Here is a 23,908-nt window from a genome sequence, read left to right as displayed (position 1 = left end):
CTCTCCAAGGCTTGAACAGCAGTGCATGTTTTGCTGAAAACAAATTTTCTTCACCTTACTCCAGATGAAATGTCTTCTATGCACTCACTATTTCTTATATCCTCCCTGTTCTAGCTTGTACTATTCTGAACGACATCTTAAACTTTGTATTGCTAACACTTTTTGTGTTATAGCCTCCATAAAGGAACAGTTCACCCAAACTCACTCACCCTCAGGCCATAGATGAGTTTGTTTCTTTCCAGAAACAGATTTGGAGGAATGTAGCATTCCATCACTTGGTCACCAATGGATCCTCTGCAGTGAATGGGTGCCGTCGGAATGAGAGTCCAAACAGTTGATAAAAACATCACAACGATCCACAAGTAATCCACACCATTCCAGTCCATCAGTCTTGTGAGGAAAGTCCACTGGCAAATTGGTTTGTAAACTATTTTGGACTGTTTTCACTTTTAATTGGTGCTTAATCTGTTTTCAACAGTTTGAAGTTCATCTTAAGTACATCTTAAAAATAGATTTGTTTCTTACACACATGCAGCTTTTGGCTTCTCAAGATGTTAAAGGAGAACTCCACTTTCAGAACAACAGTTCACAAACAATGTACTCACCCCCTTGTCATCCAAGATGTTCATGTCTTTCTGTCTTTAGTCGTGAAGAAATTATGGTTTTTGAAGAAAGCGTTTCAGGATTTTTCTCCATATAATGGACTTCATTGCTGCCCCGATTTTGAACTTCCAAAATGTAGTTTAAACGCAGCTTCAAAGGCTCTAAACGATCCCAGCCGAGGAAGAAGAGTCTTATCTAGCGGAACGATTGGTCATTTTTTGGGAAAATAAATTGTTTAATACTTTTTAGGCACAAAAGCTTGTGTAGCACAGGCCCTGGGATGCGTGTTCACGACGCTACATACTATTGAATCACGTCGAAAGGTCACGCGGAACTACAGACCCAGTGTTTACAAAGCGAACGCACAAAGACTAAGAAAGTGCAAGTAAGTTTGTAAACGCTGTTTACAAACAAAAAGGTACAACAATGTCCTCCTCTCAAGTTGTAGGAGAAAATAAGACCTTTGAGTCTCGTTCAGAAAAAAGAATGAATCTTATTTCAAGTCATTTCATTAATTTCCCTAACACATCTACTGCTTACACAAACGTTGATCACACTACAAACAAGACAAAACTATAATTCTATAAGAAACAGAAAAGATTAATTCATTGTTTACCTGGGTCTTTAGTCTATGATTAGCTCACCTCACTTCTTATCTGATGGGTTTGAGTCGCTCGTTCATCACGTGACAGCCCCATAAGATGAACGAACGACTCGAAAAACCCGAAGATTCGAAACAGGTGAACTAATTCCAGTACAGAACCTAATAGGATGTTGCGCATGTGGGACTGAACGAATCACTCCCCGAGACGACTCCTTCTTCCCGAGTCACACTGAAGATTCGTTCAAAATGAAAGAATCGTTCAAGAACGAACGATTACTAATTCGTAGCATTGTGGACGCGCATCCCAGAGCCTGTGCTACACAAGCTTTTGTGCTTAAAAAGTATACAAATTTTTATTTTTTGAAAAAAAAGGACTGATCGTTTCACTAGATAAGACCCTTCTTCCTCGGCTGGGATCATTTAGAGCCCTTTGAAGCTGCATTTAAACTACATTTTGAAAGTTCAAAATCGGGGCACTAATGAAGTCCATATGGAGAAAAATCCTGAAATACTTTTCTCAAAAACTATAATTTCTTTATGACTGAAGACAGAAAGACATGAACATCTTGGATGACAAGGGGGCGAGTAAATTATTTGTAATTTGTTCTGAAAGTGGACTTTTCCTTTAATTGATGGACTGGAGTGGTGTGGATTATTGTGATGTTTTTATCAGCTGTTTGGACTCTCATTCTGACGGCACCCATTCACTAAAGAGGATCTATTGGTGAGTAATGTAATGAAATGAAATGTAATGCTACATTTCACCAAATCTGATGAAAAAACAAACGCATCTACGTCTTAGATGCCTCGAGGGTGAATAAACAATTCCTTTAATGCATAATGTTATGTCTGTGATGCTTACTTGTGGAAGATCTTGGCCCTTTTGTCACTTGAAAAGTTCTCCAGCTGCAAAGACTCCTGGGTAAGGAACGCCACAGCGAGGTGGAAGTAGTTATTCCACAGCTGAGAAAAAAAAGGAAGGAGAGACGACTTAGTATAGTACTGCTGATGAAGGCGTTTGAGGGATCACTCATTTTAATAACACAATGAACAAGAGACGGTTATGCAGACTACTTTAAACCTTAAAAGATTTGAGCAAACTATGAGCTATTTAAAGCACAGAAGAGCTGATGTCACTTAACAATTATTTCCAAATAATTCGTTGTCTCTTGAAAGCTGAAGTGTGCATCGGCAGATGGGTTCATGGTTAAATGAGGACCGGGATAAGAATAACCACCAAAGGCAACAACCAACAGGAGCACAAAGCTCAGAGAAGAGCCGCTTCAAATATTCAAATCAGACACTGGGAAATTGCAGCCTATTAGGCTGTCATGAGTTATTCTGGAAGAGAAATTTAATGACCCCTGCTGGAACTTCCTCTAACACAACCAGGCTGATAGTGACGATTAAGAACTGTGCTCTTCATAAATAAGACTACACGTTTGTTTTCATCGCTTTCCGGTAGCACTTCAGGTCTTAATGCATTATACAGATATTAAATGGACGGTCAAATAAAAATGTCAACATCTTGTCCTAATGTCTTTTCAAACCCATATCCTTTGTTGCACTGAACACGAAATGAAACACTATTTAGATGATATATTTCCAATATTTACCAAGTAATATGGTTAAATAACAAATGAAATGCAGACAACATAGATAAAGTAAACACTTATTTAACAGACTATTACAGCCATTTAACATTATTATTATCCAAGATGACGTTAACTGAAAACAAAATCAATTTTGGAGGTGTGTTATTTCATTTGATGAAAGGTTATATGTAAAAATAATTCCTTTTAAACAACATGCAAAAGACCCGGAGCTTGTATTAAGCAATTAAATAGTTCAAAATAAATCCAGTTCAATATTTACTGCAATATACTACAATATGAAATCCAGTATAAATACATTACATACATTACAGCAAAGTAACATTATTATTATTATTATTATTATTATTATTATTATTATTATAATTATTATTACTATTATTATTATTATTCATTATTATTATCAAGATCTCAAAAGAAAATATTAAGTAAAATATAACAAATAAATGACAAATCAAATTAAACAAAAATAAACAAAAATTAAAATAAATGTATAAATATGTATTTATACAATTAAAATAAATACAGTTCAATATATACTCTAATATATTACAACATAAAGTCCAATATAAATAGATTATTACATTACAGCAAACTAACATTATTAATATTATTATTATTAAGGCCTCAAAAGAAAGTAAAATATAAAACATAAAATATAAACAATAACTAAATGACAAAAAGTAACAAAGTAAAGCAAAGTAACATTATTATTATTATTATTATATTATTATTCATTATTATTATCAAGATCTCAAAAGAAAATATTAAGTAAAAATGAGCTACACTGACAAATCAAATTAAACAAAAATAAAAATAAATGTATAAATAAATATGCACTTTTAAAACTAAAGTAAATAAAATAAATTCAATATATACTGTAATATATTACAATATAAAATCCAATATAAATAGATTACTTTACATCAAACTAACATTATTACTATTAGTATGAAAATCTCAAAATAAAAGAGTAAAAATATAAATAAATAAAATGACAAATCAAAATAAACAAAAATAAACAAAAATGAAAATAAATGTATAAATAAATATGTACTGATAAAATTAAATAAACTTCAATATATACTGTAATATATTACAACATAAAATCCAAAATAAATAGATTAATTACATTACAGCCAAGTATAATTATTATTATTATTATTATTATTATTATTGGTATTGTTATTATTATTATTATGATGTCAAATGAAAATATTAAGTTAAAAATATAAATAAAATGACAAATTAAATAAAACAAAAATAAACAAAAACTAAATGTATAAATAACATAATATTCAAAACAGGAAATATATATATATTTACAATATAACAGATTATATACATTAGTCAATTAAATAAAAATAAATAAACAATTACAAATAATTTAAAAAATAATAAATTAAAATAAATACAAGAAAATAAGTTAATAAATAACGTGTATTTATAAACTAAACAAACATAATTCAATATATACTGCAATATATTACAATACAACTTCAAGTATAAACAGATTATTACTTAATTACATTATTACTGCCCAAAGTTATTTCATTTAAAAAGAAATATAGTTTCAGAAGCAGAGCACGTTACTACATTTGAGTAAATGAACGCATAAATAAATAAATAAATAAATAAATAAATAAAATGCGCATGACCAGGAATACGTCAGCAATTACTTGCCCTCATGTCAGTCCACACTCACATTTTTCTTATACTGAACACAAAGAGGATTTAGCATATAATGACAGTGGATGTAGTCCAAAATCTCCTTTTGTTCTGTTATGCAATACAGTTCAACAGATTTAAGTTGAAGTCTCACCTGCAGCTCAAAGTTGGTTTGATCGAGGAACTTCTTGCTGAGTACGGCGGCGTACTGATTGATGGCTCGCAGGAAGACTCTGAAATCAGAGAAAAATCACATTAGCCACTGTCTGTTCAACAAAATCTCGTGCAAATGAGATCACGGCCATACTCTATTCCTTCATGAGTGTGTTTGTTCTCAACCACAGCCTGTAGAAAATAAACCATAAACCCAGCTAGTTAAACACAGAATAACATCATTCCTGACACAGAAGTACAGTCACGTGCAGTGCCCAGCCAGAAAGCACATAAACTACAGATGATAAACTTAACCGCAGGTCTTTAACTCCGCCACACTCAGACCACATTAGGAGGATATTAGAGAGACTTGAAGATGCTCTATCCACTTCAATAAAGGCCGTCGCTAATGAACTACGAGAGAGAACAAGAAATCTTTACATACTTCTCGAACTGTGTCACTGCTGCAGCGAATAGAGAGGAAGAATGAAACGGAGAAACTCAAATCACTGCAAAATGACAAACTGCAATCAAATTGAGAAGAACCGATTTAAAGCGCTGAATGTCCAGATCATTTCACATCCGTAATGTGACATAATATAAGCAGCAGTCATGTTCGCTCGTTGGTCTGTAAATTTAAAAGATGTTTTCTTACCATTTCCCAACAGAAAAAGCAAGCAATATATACTGACTTCTAAAAATACTTTTTGGTTTTGTATTAGTAGCTTTTACATGCAACAATAGTGTGAACAATCAATGAATGAAAGGAATAAATGTACGAAAATAAATAAACAATTAGTACACATGACATATTAAAATAAAAAATAAAATATATTGCAATATACTACAATATAAAATCCACTTCTTTTAAATAACATGCATAAGATGGAGAACATTAAGAAATATTTTTTATAAATAAATAAATATGAATGCAATGAATAAATAAATAAATAACATAAATGTAAATGAATAACATGCACAAATAACGTTTTCTGCAGTATACTACAATATAAAATAGAATAATATATATACAAAACAGATAGTATATAATAATATATATAGATATATATAGAAAAAAGAATAAGAAAAAATAAATTAAATTAATAAACAAATAAATGCATTTATTTTAAATAACATGCATAAGACAAATAAAGAAATATATATTTTTAAATAAATACAACTGCAATGAATGCAATGAATGAATGAATGAATAAATAAATAAATAAATTTAAGTAAGTAAATAAATATAAACAAACAAAAATAATTTCCGGGGCAGAGTAAGTTTTCTGGAAGGTCATATGTAAAAATAAAATAAAATAAAATAAAATAAAAATTATTATTATTATTATTAAATAAATAAATGCATTTCTTTTAAATAACATGCATAAGATGAAGAACGTATTAAGCAATACATTTTTTAAATAAATTAATACATACTGCAATATACTAAAATATAAAATACAATTATTGTTTATTATAGCTAATTAATATTATTACTGTCCAAGATGATGTCAGCTGAAAAGGAAAGTAATTTCTGAGGAATACATTTATTTTAATTAACATCCACATGACCAGGAACGTGTATTAGGAAATTAAATAATTTAAAATAAATACATAACTCTACTACTAAATTATTTTTATTTCATGTCGACTTTAGCTGTTCGGGAAGGTGGTCTAATGTCCAACATTATCAAAGTGTCATGCGGCGGCACTTGAGAAACACCAGCAGACGCTTCAATATCAAGTGTCAAAAGTCGCCGGCTGAAGTAGATCGGACGAGTTTCCTCTTATTAATTTCCTACATGCAAGCACGAGCGGCGATGTTAACGTCTGACCCCTCATGTGCGAGTGTCTGTCAGATGTTTGACATCTCATTAGCGCCACTGGATATCAGCGGCTGAATTGTAAGTCGTCTTAAAAGGCTCTGGCTGTGTAAACGCATCAGAAGCCTTATTAATCATCCTTTAATCTCAAGCGGGGCGGCGCGATACGAGCCGAATGAATTTCTGATTGACTAAGATAAAGAGTGCGAGCGAGAGCTAACATCGCGGCACTGCCACGGATCCGGAGGACGTTTGACTCCTGCATTGTGACGGAGAGATGGAGAGTTTCTCATCAGGGCCAACAGATACAATCTGCTTATAATGAGCTGCTGAAAAATAGCTGTTTAATGTGACTGGAGACATTAATAATGCAATGAGCTTTACTGAATCAACAGATGGACAGACAGACTGACGACAGACTACAGACTTGGGTCACAGCGGTCGGCAGACTTCATCTGACACACATGAAAATGAGGAAAGCGCCAGTCGTTTCAATATGTCGCCTTTGGAACTTTCACTATGTTGTTGATACCACGGTAAATGCATCAATGCACTGCTATCAATGAGCAGAACAGCTTTAATTGAACATGAAATATGAAATATGATCTTTTGGTTTGAGTAAATAAAATAAAATAAAATAAAATAAAATAAAATAAAATAAAATAAAATACATTTTATTTTAGTAATTAACCGAAGGTATGCACTTTGGGTTCAGCAGGACTTTAAGTACATGAAAACAGAAAAATACGACATTATAGAGCGGGACGTGACTGATATTTTGGTTTACCATCTTAAAATAAAATAAAATAAAATAAAATAAAATAACAAAATGCACTTTGGGTTCAGCAAGACTGGTTTGCATGCATAAAATAAAATAAAAATAAATACAAAATAAACAAACAAATAAATAAAATAAAATGAACCTTGGGTTCAGCAAACTGAGAAATACGTAAATATAGAGCGGGACGTGTCTGATCTTTTGGTTTTTCGTGCATGAACAAAATAAAATAAAATAAAGTAAAAAAAAATTAAGTAAATTTTATTTTAGTAATTAACTGAATAATGTATGCAGTTTGGATTCGGCAAGACTTTTTTTTAAAGAACATGAAAACAGAATATGACTAGAGCAGGACATGTCTGATCTTTTGGTTTGCGTGCATAAAATAAAAATAAATAAATAAATAAAATAAAAAAATATACAAAAAATAAATAATTAAAATTAAGTACATTTTATTTTAGTAATTAACTAAATGTATGCACTTTGGGTTCAGCAAGTCTTTTTTTGTAAATTTTAAGTAAATTACTTTTAATACTTTTATTCAGAAAAAATGCATTAAATTGATCAAAACTGACAATAAAGTCATTTACAACGTTACAAAGATTTCTATTTCAAATAAATGTTGTTCTTTTGAACTTTCTGTTCATCCAAGAATCCTAAAAAAAATAATATATCATGTTTTCAACAATGAAGCAGCATAACAATAATCAAAAAAAATGTTTCTTGAGCAGCAAATCAGCATATTAGAATGACTTCTCACGGATCACGTGACATTAAAGACTGGAGAAACGATGCTGAAAATACAGCTTTGATCAAAGGAATAAATTATATTTTACAACATATTCAAACAGAAACCAGTTATTTAAAACAGTAATATTATTTCACATTATCACTGTTTTTACTGCATTCACTTTCAATTAATCACTTTCTTAATCACTAGTGTAATTAAGCATTAACACATGGTTATTTACACATAAATAACTTTTCTAAGTCTTTATCATAACATACTGTGATATAAAATTACTCATCCTTTGTGTTTTCTGTGTTATTGTTGTGAAAATGTGAGGCACACAAGAGCACAATGAATTTTTATAAGAACAGTGTTATAAATCATGGCATCTGATTTATAACACTGAAGTAAAGTGACGTTTTAAGTCATTTTCAGCATCGGAAATGAGTGTTTTAGAGCTTCCAAACATGCAGTACAAAACTCTTTATAAAGAAAAAAAAAATGAGGAAAGAAAACAAAAATGCAGCAGCAGCAGCAGCTCATAAGCTACACTGTGCTACATTGATTGAATATTCCATTCTACAGTCAAAAATACATTTTATGTCAGAATGATGAATCGCTCAGTAACGCGCCTGCCATTAAAACGCAAATCACTGGTTAACATCATCTTCTGGAAGGCAAATAGGTTATCGTTTCCTGAGGAGGACGGTGTATTTTTTATAAAAATATCATTTCCATCTCAGTTTAATATGCAGAAACAACTAAGTAAGCCATCGCTAAGTAAAAGTGTAATACTGTAGTACTCCGCAGCATTAAACATCACTCCGTCATCAACTGATGTGGCTGAATGTATTTTAAAGAAGTCCTTTCTGCTCACCAGGGCTGCATTTATTTGATTAAAAATGCAGTAAAATCAGTAATATTGTGAAATATTATTCTAATTCAAAATAACTGCTTTCTATTTAAAAAATATGTTAAAATGTAATTTATTCCTGCAATGCAAAGCTGAATTTTCAGCATCATTACTCCAGTCTTCAGTGTCACATGGTGCTTCAGAAAATGATTGTAATATGCTGATTTGCTGCTCAAGAAACATGGATATTTTGATGAATAGGAAGTCCAAAAGAACGGGATTTATTTGAAACAGGAATATTTTGTGTCTTTGTCACTTTTGATTAATTCAAAGCATCCTTGTTGAATAAAAACATCAATTTCTTTTAAAACAAACTGGCCCAAATCTCCACACGTCATGTTTTACAGCTGCCATTTCACTTGAATGAAAATCTACTTCTGCTATATCTTCACTAGAACAATCACTTTGAACCAAACTAACTGAATGGACACAACTGAGACGGAGTCGTTCTGTAAATAAGGCAGACAGAGAGGCGATTTGAGCTGTGAGCTGCAGGATCAGCACAGACTGGTACAGATGAACAGTAGATGTGTTTTCTAGTCTACTGAACACTGAAGATTTACTGCGTCTGTGACCTTACAGAACATCAGGCCGTGTCACTGTAAATCACATCTCAGACTCGAGCGGAACACCTGGAAAAAACACCTGGAGGAAAGGAAAGGTCAAACGGGTCAGTATTATAACAACTGCTGTTTTTGGCTGAACTATTTCTTTAACGCACGGGACAAATTACATATATTGAACGCAGTTCATGCATTTGCATTATTTGCCATTATGGCTATTACAGAGACACCTTGCTGACATGTACTGAGTGATTTTTTTTTAAGGGATTCCATGGTTTTTTTTTTTTTTTTTTTTTTTTTTTAACAAAAAATTATTGATAAATAAATAAATAAATAAAAATAACTAAAATAACTTAAAAACAAACAAAAAACAAAAATAAAAAAACAAAATGGGAAATAACAAAAACAAATAATCACAATAAAAAATATATTTAACTAAATACATAAATAAAAACAGAATATATATAAAAAAGAAATACAAAAATGAAATAAATACAATATGAAATGAAATAAAATAAATGAAAATAAGATTCATGGAAACTTGTGTTATAGGTAAATGTTAATAAATGATGAAAGAACACTTTCATAAAATAAAATAAAATAAAATAAAATAAAATAAAAATAAAATAAAATAAAATAAAATAAAATAAAATAAAATAAAAAAAAAATATCACAATAAAACAAACCAAAAATAAAATTAAATACATAAAAAGAAAAATAAAAAAATAAATAAATAAAAAAAACATTACAACAACAACAGAAGTAAAAGAAAAAGAAAAAATACAATATGAAATAAAATAAAATAAATCAAAGTAAAATATAATAAAAATAAGATAAAATAAATTAATGGAAACTTACATTATAGATGTCTGTAGATGTATAAAATAAAATAAAATAAAAATAAAAATAAAAATAACTTGCTTAAATTAAAGCAAAAAAAAAAAAAAAAATTTAAAAAAAAAAAATAAACTAAATAAAACATCATAAAAGACAAAACATCAAACATCACAATAAACCAAAACCATAACCAAAAGAAAATGATACAATAATAAATAAAATATTTTTTAAATATTAAAATAAAAATAAAAACTTGAAGCAAAATATATAAAGAAATAAATAAATAAATAAAGTGAAAAATAAATAAATGAGTAAAATAAAAAAACAAAAAGAAATAAATACAAATTCCTTACTTAAATTATAGGAAAATATAAAAATAGAACAAAATAAATTGAAATAAAACAGAACTAAATAGAACAAAAAACATCACAATAAAACAAAAACAAAAAAATAGAAAAAAATAAATAGATACAAAATAAACAAAACAAATCAATGAAGAAACAAAAAAAAAAAATAATACAACAAAAAAAACTAAAAATTCAGAGACACCTCCTTCATAGGTGTCTGTAAATAAGAGTAAGTGATAAAGAAACACTTTCTTAACAAATTCAGGCTATTTTTAAATCTAATTCACATGGGACTTTGTTATCCAGAGGTTAAAAGACACTTCAGATGTGGCTCATCCAATCAATTTCTGTCAAACTCGATCTGTTTCATCAATTCCTTTCGACTCCATAAATAAACCGGATCAACAAGCCAAGAAAAACACCAGCAGCACATTGTGTTTGTCTCGAACACACGAGTAACACTGATGAATGTGGCGGCGCTCTCATACGTCAGCGTTTGAGCATTGATGAACTGCTCTCATTTCAGAAACACGCAGCTCTTATACAGTTCATCCGTTCATCAGAAGACCAAACAACCGTGTGAGACGGCTAGAGACGATTCCTCTAATGCCGCAGCTGCTCAATATAAGGCCGCAAGGTCAAATGAATCCCACTTTAATGATTCCCCTTTAATACCACTGACGTGAGTAATCAATGCGTACGGACGCGGTCGTGTGAGCCAAATGCAAACAGCAGCCGGGCTCTGATCTCTGGAAATCTGTCTGGGAAGCAAACAAGAGCCATTTCAGAGGACTCATTTTCACCAAGGGCCCGACATCCCCTCACAATTAAAGCCAATCAGTCTGTACGCTCGAGCACGACAGGGCAAACACTAGAAATGGCACCGGATTTCACACGCGTCGTTCGCTGCTGCTAATGCAGATTCAGTAACAGATGCACGTGTGTTTGTGTTGCAGTCGGATCTAATGACTCTGACTGGTCTGCTGATCCATGAAACTCAAAAGCAATTTTGCTGCATTAGAGGATCACAAAAACATCCATTTACTACATCTTTCTAGCAGCGAGTGCCAGCAAACTGAGGTCAGACTGCTAAAATTGTCTCGCATGACTATAATGCTGAATGAAGCATCTGTAAACAGAACTTTCAAATATGAATAAACACAAATAAAAAATATAAATAAATAAAAATAACTTAATATAATTAAATTATATATAATAAATAATTAAAAATAGTTATTAATGTATTAAAAAAAATAAATGAATTGTATGATTAAATATATAAGAATTTAAAAACAAGTATTAAACCTTAAACAAAACATTACAATAAAACAAACAAAAAATAAAAATAAATAGATAAAATAAAAAACAAAACAAAAAATAATTTAAAAATAATTAAATAATTAAAAAATATTTATTAATTTATTAAATAACAAATAAATAAACTGTAGGATTAAATAAAAGAATTTAAAATAAGCATTAAACTATTGAACAAACAAACAAACATTACAAATTTCTAAATCAATTTAAAAAACAAAATAAATATAAAAATAAAACAACAAAGGGAAATTAAATAAAACAAAAAACAAAACAAAAAATAAATAAATAATTAAAAAATATTTATTTTATTCAATAATAAATTAATTAATTGTATTAAATATATAAGAATTCAAAAACATTAAACCCTTTGAATAAACAAATATTACACATTTCTAAATCAACTTAAAAACAAAATAAATATGAAAATAAAACAAAAAAGGAAAATTAAATAAAAAAACAACAAAAAATAATTTAAAAATATTTATTTTTATCAAATAATAAATAAATAAATAAATAAATAAATAAATTGTATTAAATCTATAAGAGTTTAAAAACAAGCATTAAACATTTGAATAAACAAACAAACGAATATTACACATTTCTAAATCACCTTAAAAACAAAATAAATATGAAAAATAGGGGAAATTGAATAAAACAACAACAATAAATTTTTTTTTTTTAAAAAATAAATAATTAAAAAATTAATTAATAATTGTATTAAATATATAAGAATTTAAAAACAAGCATTAAACCTCTGAATAAACATACATAAACAAATTACACATTTCTAAATCAACTTAAAAACAAAATAAATATAAAAACAAAACATAACATTACAATACAGTAAAACAAACAAAAAATAAAACTAAATACATAAAATAAAAATTTAAAACAAATAAATAATTTTAAAAAGTATTAATTTATAAATAAATAAATAGTATTATTAAATATATAAGAATAAAAAAAGACACGCATTAAACCATTATTATGTAATTAGTATAATATATTCCTTTAACTTTCTGCCTTCTTTCAATGGAAACAGAAAATGATTTTGCATAAAAACAAAATAAAAAAAAGCATTATTCTTGGCCAGCGTAGTCCTCCATATGTGCTTTTCTGAAGTGAAATCTCAGTTCTCTTCTAGGATACGGCCCTCATCTTGTGAATTAATCAGTGCTGCATATTTATGCACATGATTTCTCACAGCTTCAGTCCAAACTGGAAATCTGTGCAGACGCCGCAGCTGAAACGACGCCCGTTCGTTTAACTCTAATTGAAGAAATCTCCAGCTTAGAGGGATCTGATTAACTTTCCAAAGGTTTGCACTTCCTTCTGAACAATCAAAACGTACATTGTTTCACAAGTTGATATGCTGCATGACTGTGAAATTAAAATTAAACAAGCAATGTGCATTTGAGGAACCGTTAAATTGTTTCAGTTGGCAGACATTATATACTATAAAAGAAAAAAACTAATAAATCCTGAACTGTCAAAGGAGTCTTTCCCAAACTGCTGCTTTGCACAGTACAGATTCATGCATAATTAATTTAATTCTACCCAAATGTATTTGTGTAGCACTTTTCACCACACAAATCACTCCAAAACAGCTCTACAGAGAATAAAACCTCGCAAACCCACTAAGCAAGCCAAAGGTGATTAGACCAAGGAAAAATAGAGCGGTAATAAATAAATAAATAAACATACAAATAAACTGTACAATGTATAAATAAACTTTACAGTCTTCACACTTTTCCAGTCCTTTGTGGATGAATTAATGAAGCAATAACAAAATGAATGAATGATTAATTGATTGAATCAATACATGAATAAATACATAAATAACTGCATGAATGAATGAATGAATGAATGCATATAAATAAATGCAAATAAATGAATGCATAAATATAAATTAATTCCACACTTTTGCAAATATATTGTTACGTCTGGAGCCGTTAGGTTCCTTTGTGTGTTGTGATTTGTTTGTTTTTTTTTGTTCTCTCTCTCTCTCTCCCCTCTCTTCTCACTCTCTCTGCAGAACCAGTGTCTCCACCTGTGCTTAATTAAAGCTCTCCAGTGATTGGATGGTGGGAGAGGAGAGAGTATTTAAACTACAGCTTCCTTCAGACCAGTAGTTGGTGGTGGCTGGAAGTGTGCGGCGGCTGAGGTCCTGTCCTCTCTGGACAAATGTGTGAAGCCTTGGCTTGGTGTATTTTTCTCTTAACTGTGTTGAGATTGTTGAAGTACTGCCTCTGCTTATTGTCTCTTTGATCCCATCTATGATTGAGACTTTTGCCTAAAGAGAAGTGCTTTATTGTAAATATTGTAATTTAGTTTATGTTTGGGTTAGTAGGAAGGTGGGTGCCTTTTTGTTTTCTAGCTTATATTTTCTCCTGTTTTTGGTTAGCTAGGGAGTTAGCTTAATCAACCGTTTTTTGTTTTCTTTGTTTTGAAGCTTAAGTAGTTGTTTTATTAAACAGGTAGTTTTGTTATGTTTGTTATTTTGGCCTTGCCCCCTTCTGAAGTTAACGCCCTTTTGTTCTGTCTTTGTTTTGAAATCTGTAAATAAACACTTCTCTTTTGCGATAGTGGCTGTAATTCTTATGGTAGCTTTATTTGTTTCGGAGACGGCGTTTCCCAGCCGCCGCGCTGCCAATCTCCACCAACCATTATTTCTGTTGCGTCCCCACCCCTGGACATATTCAGGCCGTAACAATATGCAAAAATAAATAAGAAAACAAATGCACAAATATATGCATGCACGCAAGCATAACTAACTAAATAAATGCATAAAACTAAATATGAACACAAAAATAACTAAAAAATATACGCACGAATGCATAACTAAATAAATAAATGCATATATAAATAAAGAAAACAAATGCATAAATAAATGCATGCATAACTAACTACTTAAATGCATAAATAAACAAACAAAAATAAATAAACAGATTCACAAATAAATGCATGCATGCATGCATAACTAAATAAATAAATGCATAAATAAGAAAACAAATGCACAAATAAATGCATGCATGCATAACTAAAACAAACAAATGCATAAATAAATGTATGCATGCGTAACTAACAAAAATGCATACAAATAAATAAATAAATAAATAAATGCACAAATAAATGCATGCATGACTAAATAAATAAATGCATAAATAAGAAAACAAATACACAAATAAATGCATGCGCAGCTAACTAAAAATGCATTAAAAAATAAATATGAACACAAAAATAAATAAATAAACGTGCACAAATAAATGCATGCATAACTAAATAAATAAATGCATAAATAAATAAAACATAACATGAATAAATGAATGAATTCCACACTTTTTGACCAATTTGCAGTCTTTTGTAGATAGATAGATAGACAGACAGATAGACAGACAGAAAGACAGAAAGACAGAAAGATGGATGGATGTTCTGTGCTCTGAGCCATGAGGGGGGAAAAAAATCATTCCAGGTCTCCTAAGAGCTTCTCTGCTACTCTAGCAGACAATGCTAACCTTAGGTCGGCTGCATCTACTAATGTCTCCTACAAACGGTGTGTGTCATTAAACATGGCTAGACGGAGCAGGACTGATGAGAGAACGAGGGAGACGGAGAAGACGATGATTCCGGCGTGAGTCGGGAAGATGAGGCAGTCCTGTCTGAACAGGAAATGAATATTAATAATTAAGAGCGGAGGGAGGCTTTTAGCGGGCAGCCTGATTGCCACTTACAGAGATTTGGCCTGGGCTGATGCTGCATTTGCAGACGACACAAAGGACAGAAAGTCACTGTCGTCTTCCCAGACAGACTCTACATCACGATTTCACATTTCTGCTCTGTTTTACATCACATTTACAAGGGCCCTGAGTCACGATTTCTGTCAGAAGACTCGAGTGAAGAAGCTCACAGCAATGCTATGAATCTGTAAACTGATTACTCATGTTAACGGTGCTTGAACATCCACAGGGAAAACATAACAGACAAAACATGACAGTGGCCAAAATGGAACCGACTCAAATATGTGGTAATGAGTAATAAAGATGCTTGAACTAGATTTTTGCATATTCTGAAAGGAAGTATAAGTGGTGCTTTCCCATAAAAAAATAAATAATAAATAAATAAAAAAATATCAAATCAATCAATCAATCAATCCTCACAGTGATAAAGTGGTTGCTGTGTAGTTGCTAAGGTATTATGAGTAATTTTAGGAATTCCACACTTTTTAACTAATAAATTGCAAAACTTTACTGAAGTCTTGCCTGGGAATAAACAAACAAACAAACAAACAAACAAACAAACACATAAAATAAAATAAAATAAAATAAAATAAAATAAAATAAAATAAAATAAAATAAAGTAAAATAAAATAAAATAAAATAAAATAAAATAAAATAAAATAAAATAAAATAAAGTAAAATAAAAATACAATGAGTGGTTGTAACCTTTTTAATCAATAAAAAATTATTTTTACTGAAGTTGGGCTTGACAGAAACTAAAATAAAATAAAATAATAAAATAAAATAAAATATTTAAAAAAAAAATAAAATGTGTGGTAAATATCTTTTTAATCAATAAAAAAAATTATTTTTACTGACGTTTTGGCTTGACAAATAATAAAATAAAATAAAATAAAATAAAATAAAATAAAATAAAATAAAATAAAATTCTAAAATAAAATAAAATAAAATAAAATAAAATAAAATAAAATAAAATAAAATGAATTGAAACCAGGTATTCAGGGATTCCACACTTTTTAAATCAATAAATTACTGATTTTTACTAAAGTCTTGCCTGGGCAATAAATAAATAAATAAAGTTTTGGCTTGACAAATAATAAAATAAAACAATAATAATACAAATAAATAAAATAAAATAAAATAAAATAAAGTATGAATAACAATAACCGCTCTACCAATCAAATAAATTAACAAATAAAATAGACATATATATTTTCTAAAATAACAAAAAAAAAAAAAAAAAAAAAAAAAAAAATCCTACAAAATTTTCTAAAATAAACAAAATAAAACAAAATATTAAAATAAAATAAGGGAAAACAAAACAAAAATAAATACATAAAACAAAACATCAAAAAAAAAAATAAATAAATAAATAAATAATAATAATAATAATAAATTTTACCAAAATAAAATAAGCAAACAGCACTAACTGAAGTTAAACACTGCAGGAATTATTGAATTCAGACAGAACGGAGAGTGTTTCTTTCTATTTAACATCAGCGTTTCACCTGGTGCTCCTCATCCCTCCAGGAGAGCAAATTCTCAGTTTCTTAAATTCCTGGTTTTCACTCTCCTCATCTCAGGCAATTTTCTGCTGCAGTGAACACGCGGCATGATGATCCACTGAAGAGCTGCCGATGCTAAAGTCTGCTGCTGTCCTAGGAGACTCACGAGCGTCTACCTGATGGCCTGCAGGAAACTCACGCACACTTATCACTCGCTACGGCCCCCGTGACGCACCGACCGCTTTGGGCTCTTTAGAGGATTCGCTCGGTGCTGAGGAAAGACATTCTCCAAAAGGAACATTACAGAGAATGTGCAGAGAGAAACAGTGTTTACTTCCACAAAAACCCTGGAGACGTAATACAGGAACAGCCAATAGCCACGTTTACACAGTTTTTGTTTCGCCAGATCGCAGCTAATTTAACAGAAACAAATGTCATATCTATTTCATCTGCATCAGGTACATCCTTGCCGTGAGATGTTTTAAAAAAGCGATAGGGACAATATCGACCATGGCAAAAAGCGGTGGGGACGTGTCCCACACGTTCCACCCATAAATTACGCCTATGCTCATAACGTAATTTTGAGTCAAGATTTTTCTCATATCGCCCATCCCTGTTTGCTAGGAATAATAAAAGCCCTAAAAAAGACTTACATTAACTACATTACTTGTTTATGAAAAAAAAAAAAAAAAACGAATATTTGTTAAAGGTCATGGCACACTGAAATTCTTGCATGTAAAATAATAAATACAATCTTATGCTGTGTCAATCATGTTTACACACAGCCTTAAACTTTTTGTCCATCATAAATAAATTCGTATCAGGCAAGCATCTGTAGCAAGCATTTTGAGAAGCGTTTGGACACCTTGAGGTTCTGTGCATAACGAATTATGACAAATATAAAAAAAATGCATACGAAAATTTCAATGTGCAATGGAAATTAACAATTAATGACATTGATGTTTTTATCATATTGCTGTAGCATAAAAACAAACAACAGTTGCAGGAGTTTTTTTTCTCTTTACACACTTTTCCAGTCTTACACGAACCCTAGATGGATAAAGCCATTGTATAAAATAGAAAACCTTGATTTACCTTTAAACCTTTAAAATAGAACCTTGACTGAACATATGAAATCAAATTTGAACCAATACTATTGAACTATACTGAATTATTACTCTTTGCAAAAACTTCAAGTAAAAATATATTACAAAATTCTCTTTCTTTGCTGCTCACACAGACCAGATGAGGAAAATAATGATTATATTTTAGGATTTTTATTTTACTTGCCCTCAAAAAAAAAAAAAAAAAAAAAAAAAATTAAAAAAGTAGTGCAAAATAGAGAGAGAAAACTTTTGAAACAAAAACTCAATAATACTATGCCACTTCATCATTAATAATTAATATTTATGAGCGAAGCTGAAGAAGTTTAATAAAGTGCCAAGCTAGTTCCTACAATGCTGGTTTCCAGCCAGCTCTTTAAAGCTTAAAAAAATTGCAAAATGGGCCCTAATTAGTGTTAAATGAGCGTGTGGTGTGGTGTCAGTGGTGGAGTGGGTGTGCGGGATAGATGGGTCAGAACGACACACGGGATAAAACCCTTCCTAAAGTGATTACAGTAAACCCATTAGAGAGCCAGAGCGGAGCACCGTTCCCTTCACACATTCACACTAATCCACAACACCTTGCGCACTACATAGGGCGCTATTTTCCTCCCATTCTCTGTCCTGAATGGAAAACGGCACACAAAAGATGTTCAGATTGAGCGACGGAAAATATCCATAATACAAGCTGTCTGCGCTAACAGACAGGCTGTTCTGAACTTTGGCTAAATTTAAGCTTTTAAAAACCTCATTATGCAACAAAATTCAAGTCAATCATGACGAATCAAACGAACAATCCTGTTCTTTCTGATTAACGACTAAATTTATGCATTTCTCAGCCTTCATTTAGCCCGTAGCGTGACGTTATCTGGAAATCTGCGCGTTCCCGTCGGATGATCTGCACGCTTGTATAGCTTTAATGCTAATGAGAGTTTATCACACGATCACACTGCTAATTGAGTTCAGAACGCAGCCGCGATAGCCATCAGCATCCATTAGCATGCTAGCATGAATAGGCTCAGCTCATTTTTGTGCTTAAAGATAAAGCAAGGTCAAACCCTCCACCGCCAGACTGATTCATTAAATAATATCACTGCAATTGTGCCATTTGTGATCTGATAAATCACTTTCTCGGGCATAAAGGAAAGATCTCCCTCAGGGAATTTGTCACCTGACTGATAGAATCCAACGCAATTTCTCAAGCTACCATTTAATCATGTTAGCTATCCAGTTAGCGCTATTCAGAGAGAATAGGATGGTCAACCTAAACCTAGTTATACAAGGCTTGCTTAAGATTAACTAGTTGATTACACCAGGAGTTTTCAAACTGGGGTTCAGAGGAAGGAAGGAAGGAAGGAAGGACGGAAGAAATAAATAAATCAATTAATGACTGAATGGATAAATTAATAAATAAATGTAATAGAAAATAGATATTTTACTAATAATATTGTACAAATATGTATTATTATATTATATTATTATTATAAATAACAATAATAATTTAAATATTTAAATACATCTAACATTACAGTACTATAGTGAGTAGAAAAACAATGTATAATAATGTAACATAAAAGAAACAAAATATTTAACAAAATTTACACATGTAATATAATAATATTTTTGCAAATAAATAAATATGAAAATGTAATAGAAACTTAATATTTTACAAATACAGTACACATGTATTATCATTAATAATAATAATAATAATTGTGTAAATAAAAATTGATTATTATCAATGTATAATAATGTAACAATAGAAACTAAATGTTTTACAATTAATATTTACACATTTAATATTAATATTTATAATAAATAAATACATAAATAAATAAATATTTTGTAAATAAATATTTTATACATTTTGTACACACATGCATTTATAATAATAATAATAATAATAATATTTAAATAAATACATCTAACATTACATTACTACAGTGAGTAGAAAAACAATGTATAATAATGTAACACAACAGAAACCAAATACTTCACAATTAAAATGTACACATTTAATATAAGTAATATTTTATAGTAAATAAATAAATAACTGTAACACAAAGTATATATTTTACAAATAATAATATACACATGTATTATTATTATTATTATTATTATAATAATAATAATAATAATAATAATAATAAATTAAATATTTGAATAAATGCATCCAACATTACAGTACTACAATGAGTAGAAAACCAATATATAATAATGTAACCATAATATAACAGAAACCAAATATTTTACAATTAATATTTACACATAATTAATATTAATATTTAATAAATAAATAAATAAATATAAATGATATATTTTACAAATAATATTGCACACATTTATTTTTACATATTTATTAATTTACATATTATTATTAGTAGTAGCAGTAGTAGTGGTATTAGGAAAAACCATGCATAATAATGTAATGTAATAGAAACCACATATTTTACAATTAATATTTACACATTTAATATTAATAATATTTAATAGTAAATAAACAAACAAACATATACACATACATCTAACACTACAGTACTATATTACAAAATTTGTAATGACATAATATAATGCAAACTAAATATTTACATAATTAGAATACTAATTTTTCATGGTATAAATTGTATTTATAGTTCTACTGTTTCACAGTATAAAATGGATACGATTAAAGTCCTATTTTCTTAAAATTACTCAAACTAAACTTTAAATGTAAGTATATGACTGAGTTTTCATTTTCATGGATCTATTTCTTTAAGCTCAGATATTGAGAAAACCCAACTTTGATCTAAATCTAAATAAAAGAAAAAAGAAAACGCAGAAAAGACTCGAGCACAGAAAGTCAAATGGCATCTAGCGATGCAGCCCTGGGAAATAATTAAACAGGAATCCGTGCTACTTCAGAGAAGCATTAAATAAGTAAGAACAAACATGAAATAATCAGCATCCCACACTCATCTGGTATCAGTGGCAGCTCTTCATATCAAATGTGCTGCTATAATTAAACTGACCGCTGAGAGTCACACACAAACACACATCTCTGTATTTCCAGCTTTCTTTAAGGGTGACTTCCTTCTTTAACCTTCAGTGACTCAGCTGAAAATGCTCTCTAAATGAATTCCCAACGTCTGGCTTCAAAGCCCGAGACCCGGCGTGCTCCCTCTCACTCCGAAATACCACATAAAATAAAGCACTAAATGACAGCAAAGACGATACGGCACACGATGGAAATAACTCGACCTTTACCTGAACGACAGAGTCATCATATGCATTTCTGAGGTCATGCATCCCAGATAGAGGTCCGACACTCACAAAAATGGTACACATTTGAACTCTGATAGCATCACCGTATGTATCTGAAAACAGGTGAGCAAATACAGCAGAGTAAAGGGGCAAAATGTGACTAGTAGTAAAAGTGAGTAAAACTACACAACACCAGACACTTCAAAGCACAGTTAGAGCACTGTCTGCAATTCAAGAATCGCCATTACCACAACCGCAGACGTTACTGCATGTGTTTGGTACTTCAGTTCGCTCTTCCACTGACGCTCCACCTCTCTGACTGAGACCTTACACAACGTCTCTGGAGGAGAAGCTCTGGATTATGGGTAATTGGGCTCAGAGGAACGAACGCCGAGACTCCATCGCACATCCTAACTTCCTCAAGACATAAAGCCGCCATGTAATTATCCTGAAAATTGAGGTACAGCTCATAATTAAATCTGCCGCACCTTTTAATTTGCCTAGGAGTTACAGCTAATGCTGCGTACTCTGTGGAATCCAGCAAAGAAAACCCAACACATGACACTGTGAAAAACACACAGCCACATAAAGTCTTCCACAACCAAAGTAATATTTTAATAAGAAATTGATAAGTCTTTTGAGAAGCAAATCAGCATATTAGAATGATTTTTGAAGGATCATGTGACACTGGAGACTGAAAATTCAGCTTTGATCACAGAAATAAATTGCATTTTACAACATATTCAAATAGAAACAGTTACTTTAAATTTAAAAAATAATAATAATAATAATAATAATAATATTATATTTTTTAAATAAATAAAAGACTTAATAAAAAAAGTACATATGCATTATTATTATTATTAATATTATTAGGAGTAGTATTAATATTAACAAAAATAGTGATATAATAAGATCTAATTACACATTTAATATTAGTATTATTTATTTATAAATAAATAAACGTAATAGGAACTAAATATTTTACAAATATTATTGTACAAATACATGCATTAATAATAATAATAATAATAATAATAATAATTTAAATATTTAAATAAATACATCTAACATATTACTACAGTGAGTACAAAAACAATGTATAATAATGTAGCATAACAGAAACCAAATATTTTACAATTAATATTTACACATTTTTTTATATTAATATTTATTAGTAAATAAATAAATATCTGTAATAGAAACAAAATATTTTACAATTACGCACATTATTATTATTATATTATTATTAATAATAATAATAATATTTAAATACATCTAACACTATATTACTACAGTGAGTAGAAAACAATGTATAATATTATTATTATTATTATTATTTATTAGTAAATAAATTAATTGATTAATTAATAAAATGTAACAGAAAAATATTTTACAAATATTATACACATGTATTAATAATAAACATAAGAATAATAATATTTAAAAACATCTAACATTACGTTACTACAGGTAGTAGAAAATGTATAATAATATTATTATTAATATTTATTATATCAAATATTTAGTAAATAAATAAATTAATTGATCAATTAATAAAACGTAACAGAAACAAAATATTTTTATAAATATTATACACATGTATTAATAATAAAAATAATAATAATAATATTTAAATAAAAACATCTAACATTATTAGCTGTTTTTTTTCTACTACAGTGAATAGAAAAACAATGTATAATAATGTAACAATAGAAACAAAATATTATAAATTAATATTTACACATTTCATATTTATAACATGTAATAGTACAAATAATATTGTACACATCCATTATTATTATTATTATTCATTTAAATATATAATATGGTCATCATGGATGCTTTAATGAGAAAATTCCAAAAAAAAAAAAAATGGTGCATGCTATTTGACCCAACCTAACACAGTCTGAGTTGTTGAATTAGAAAGAAAAGGCTTTTCAAATTAATTTCATATTGTTCTTTAATGCATATGACATTTGTTACCCATGTACAAGAGAAACAAATGATGGTGTTCTCTTCTGGTTAGGAAAATGAGAAAAGTACTCAAGCACGTAATTGTGTGATTGGAGTGAACTGCTGCGGTTTTCCCAGAATGAAAAAAGAGTAAACGCAAATAAAATTACAAAACGTGAATGGATCACCTGCTTTTTCAATTCTCAAGTGCATTATAGGATTACAGGCTGACTAACATTAACATGCTCATTAATATCCCCTGCACAATTATCAGAGCTGAATAAATTACATTTGACATGTGACAGCCATTCATAAATGCAGTTAGATACAACCATTCCAGTCATTTATAGGCATTTAAATCTAAATGTCATTTCTTTAGTGAATTTGCCCTTTACTGTACAAACACGCCTACTGAGAA

At 29.7% G+C, this 23,908-nt stretch overlaps 1 protein-coding gene across 2 annotated transcripts in view; it reads right to left on the bottom strand.

Annotated features, from left to right (window-relative positions):
* dock1 (dedicator of cytokinesis 1) overlaps positions 1–23,908 on the bottom strand; it is a 302,275-nt gene that overhangs the window by 72,729 nt on the left and 205,638 nt on the right. For both annotated transcript variants that reach the window (XM_051123710.1, XM_051123711.1), the window contains exons 30-31: positions 4,643–4,721; positions 2,070–2,170 (exon numbers count right to left, since the gene is read on the bottom strand). In XM_051123710.1, coding sequence (XP_050979667.1) covers positions 2,070–2,170; positions 4,643–4,721 — 180 coding nt within the window. The remainder of the gene's footprint in view (positions 1–2,069; positions 2,171–4,642; positions 4,722–23,908) is intronic.

The sequence above is a fragment of the Labeo rohita genome, chromosome 12, assembly GCF_022985175.1.
Source record: "Labeo rohita strain BAU-BD-2019 chromosome 12, IGBB_LRoh.1.0, whole genome shotgun sequence".
Taxonomy (NCBI): Eukaryota; Metazoa; Chordata; class Actinopteri; order Cypriniformes; family Cyprinidae; genus Labeo; species Labeo rohita.
The sequence above is the reverse complement of the archived record's forward strand: the minus strand, read 5'-3'. Positions and strand labels throughout refer to the sequence as shown.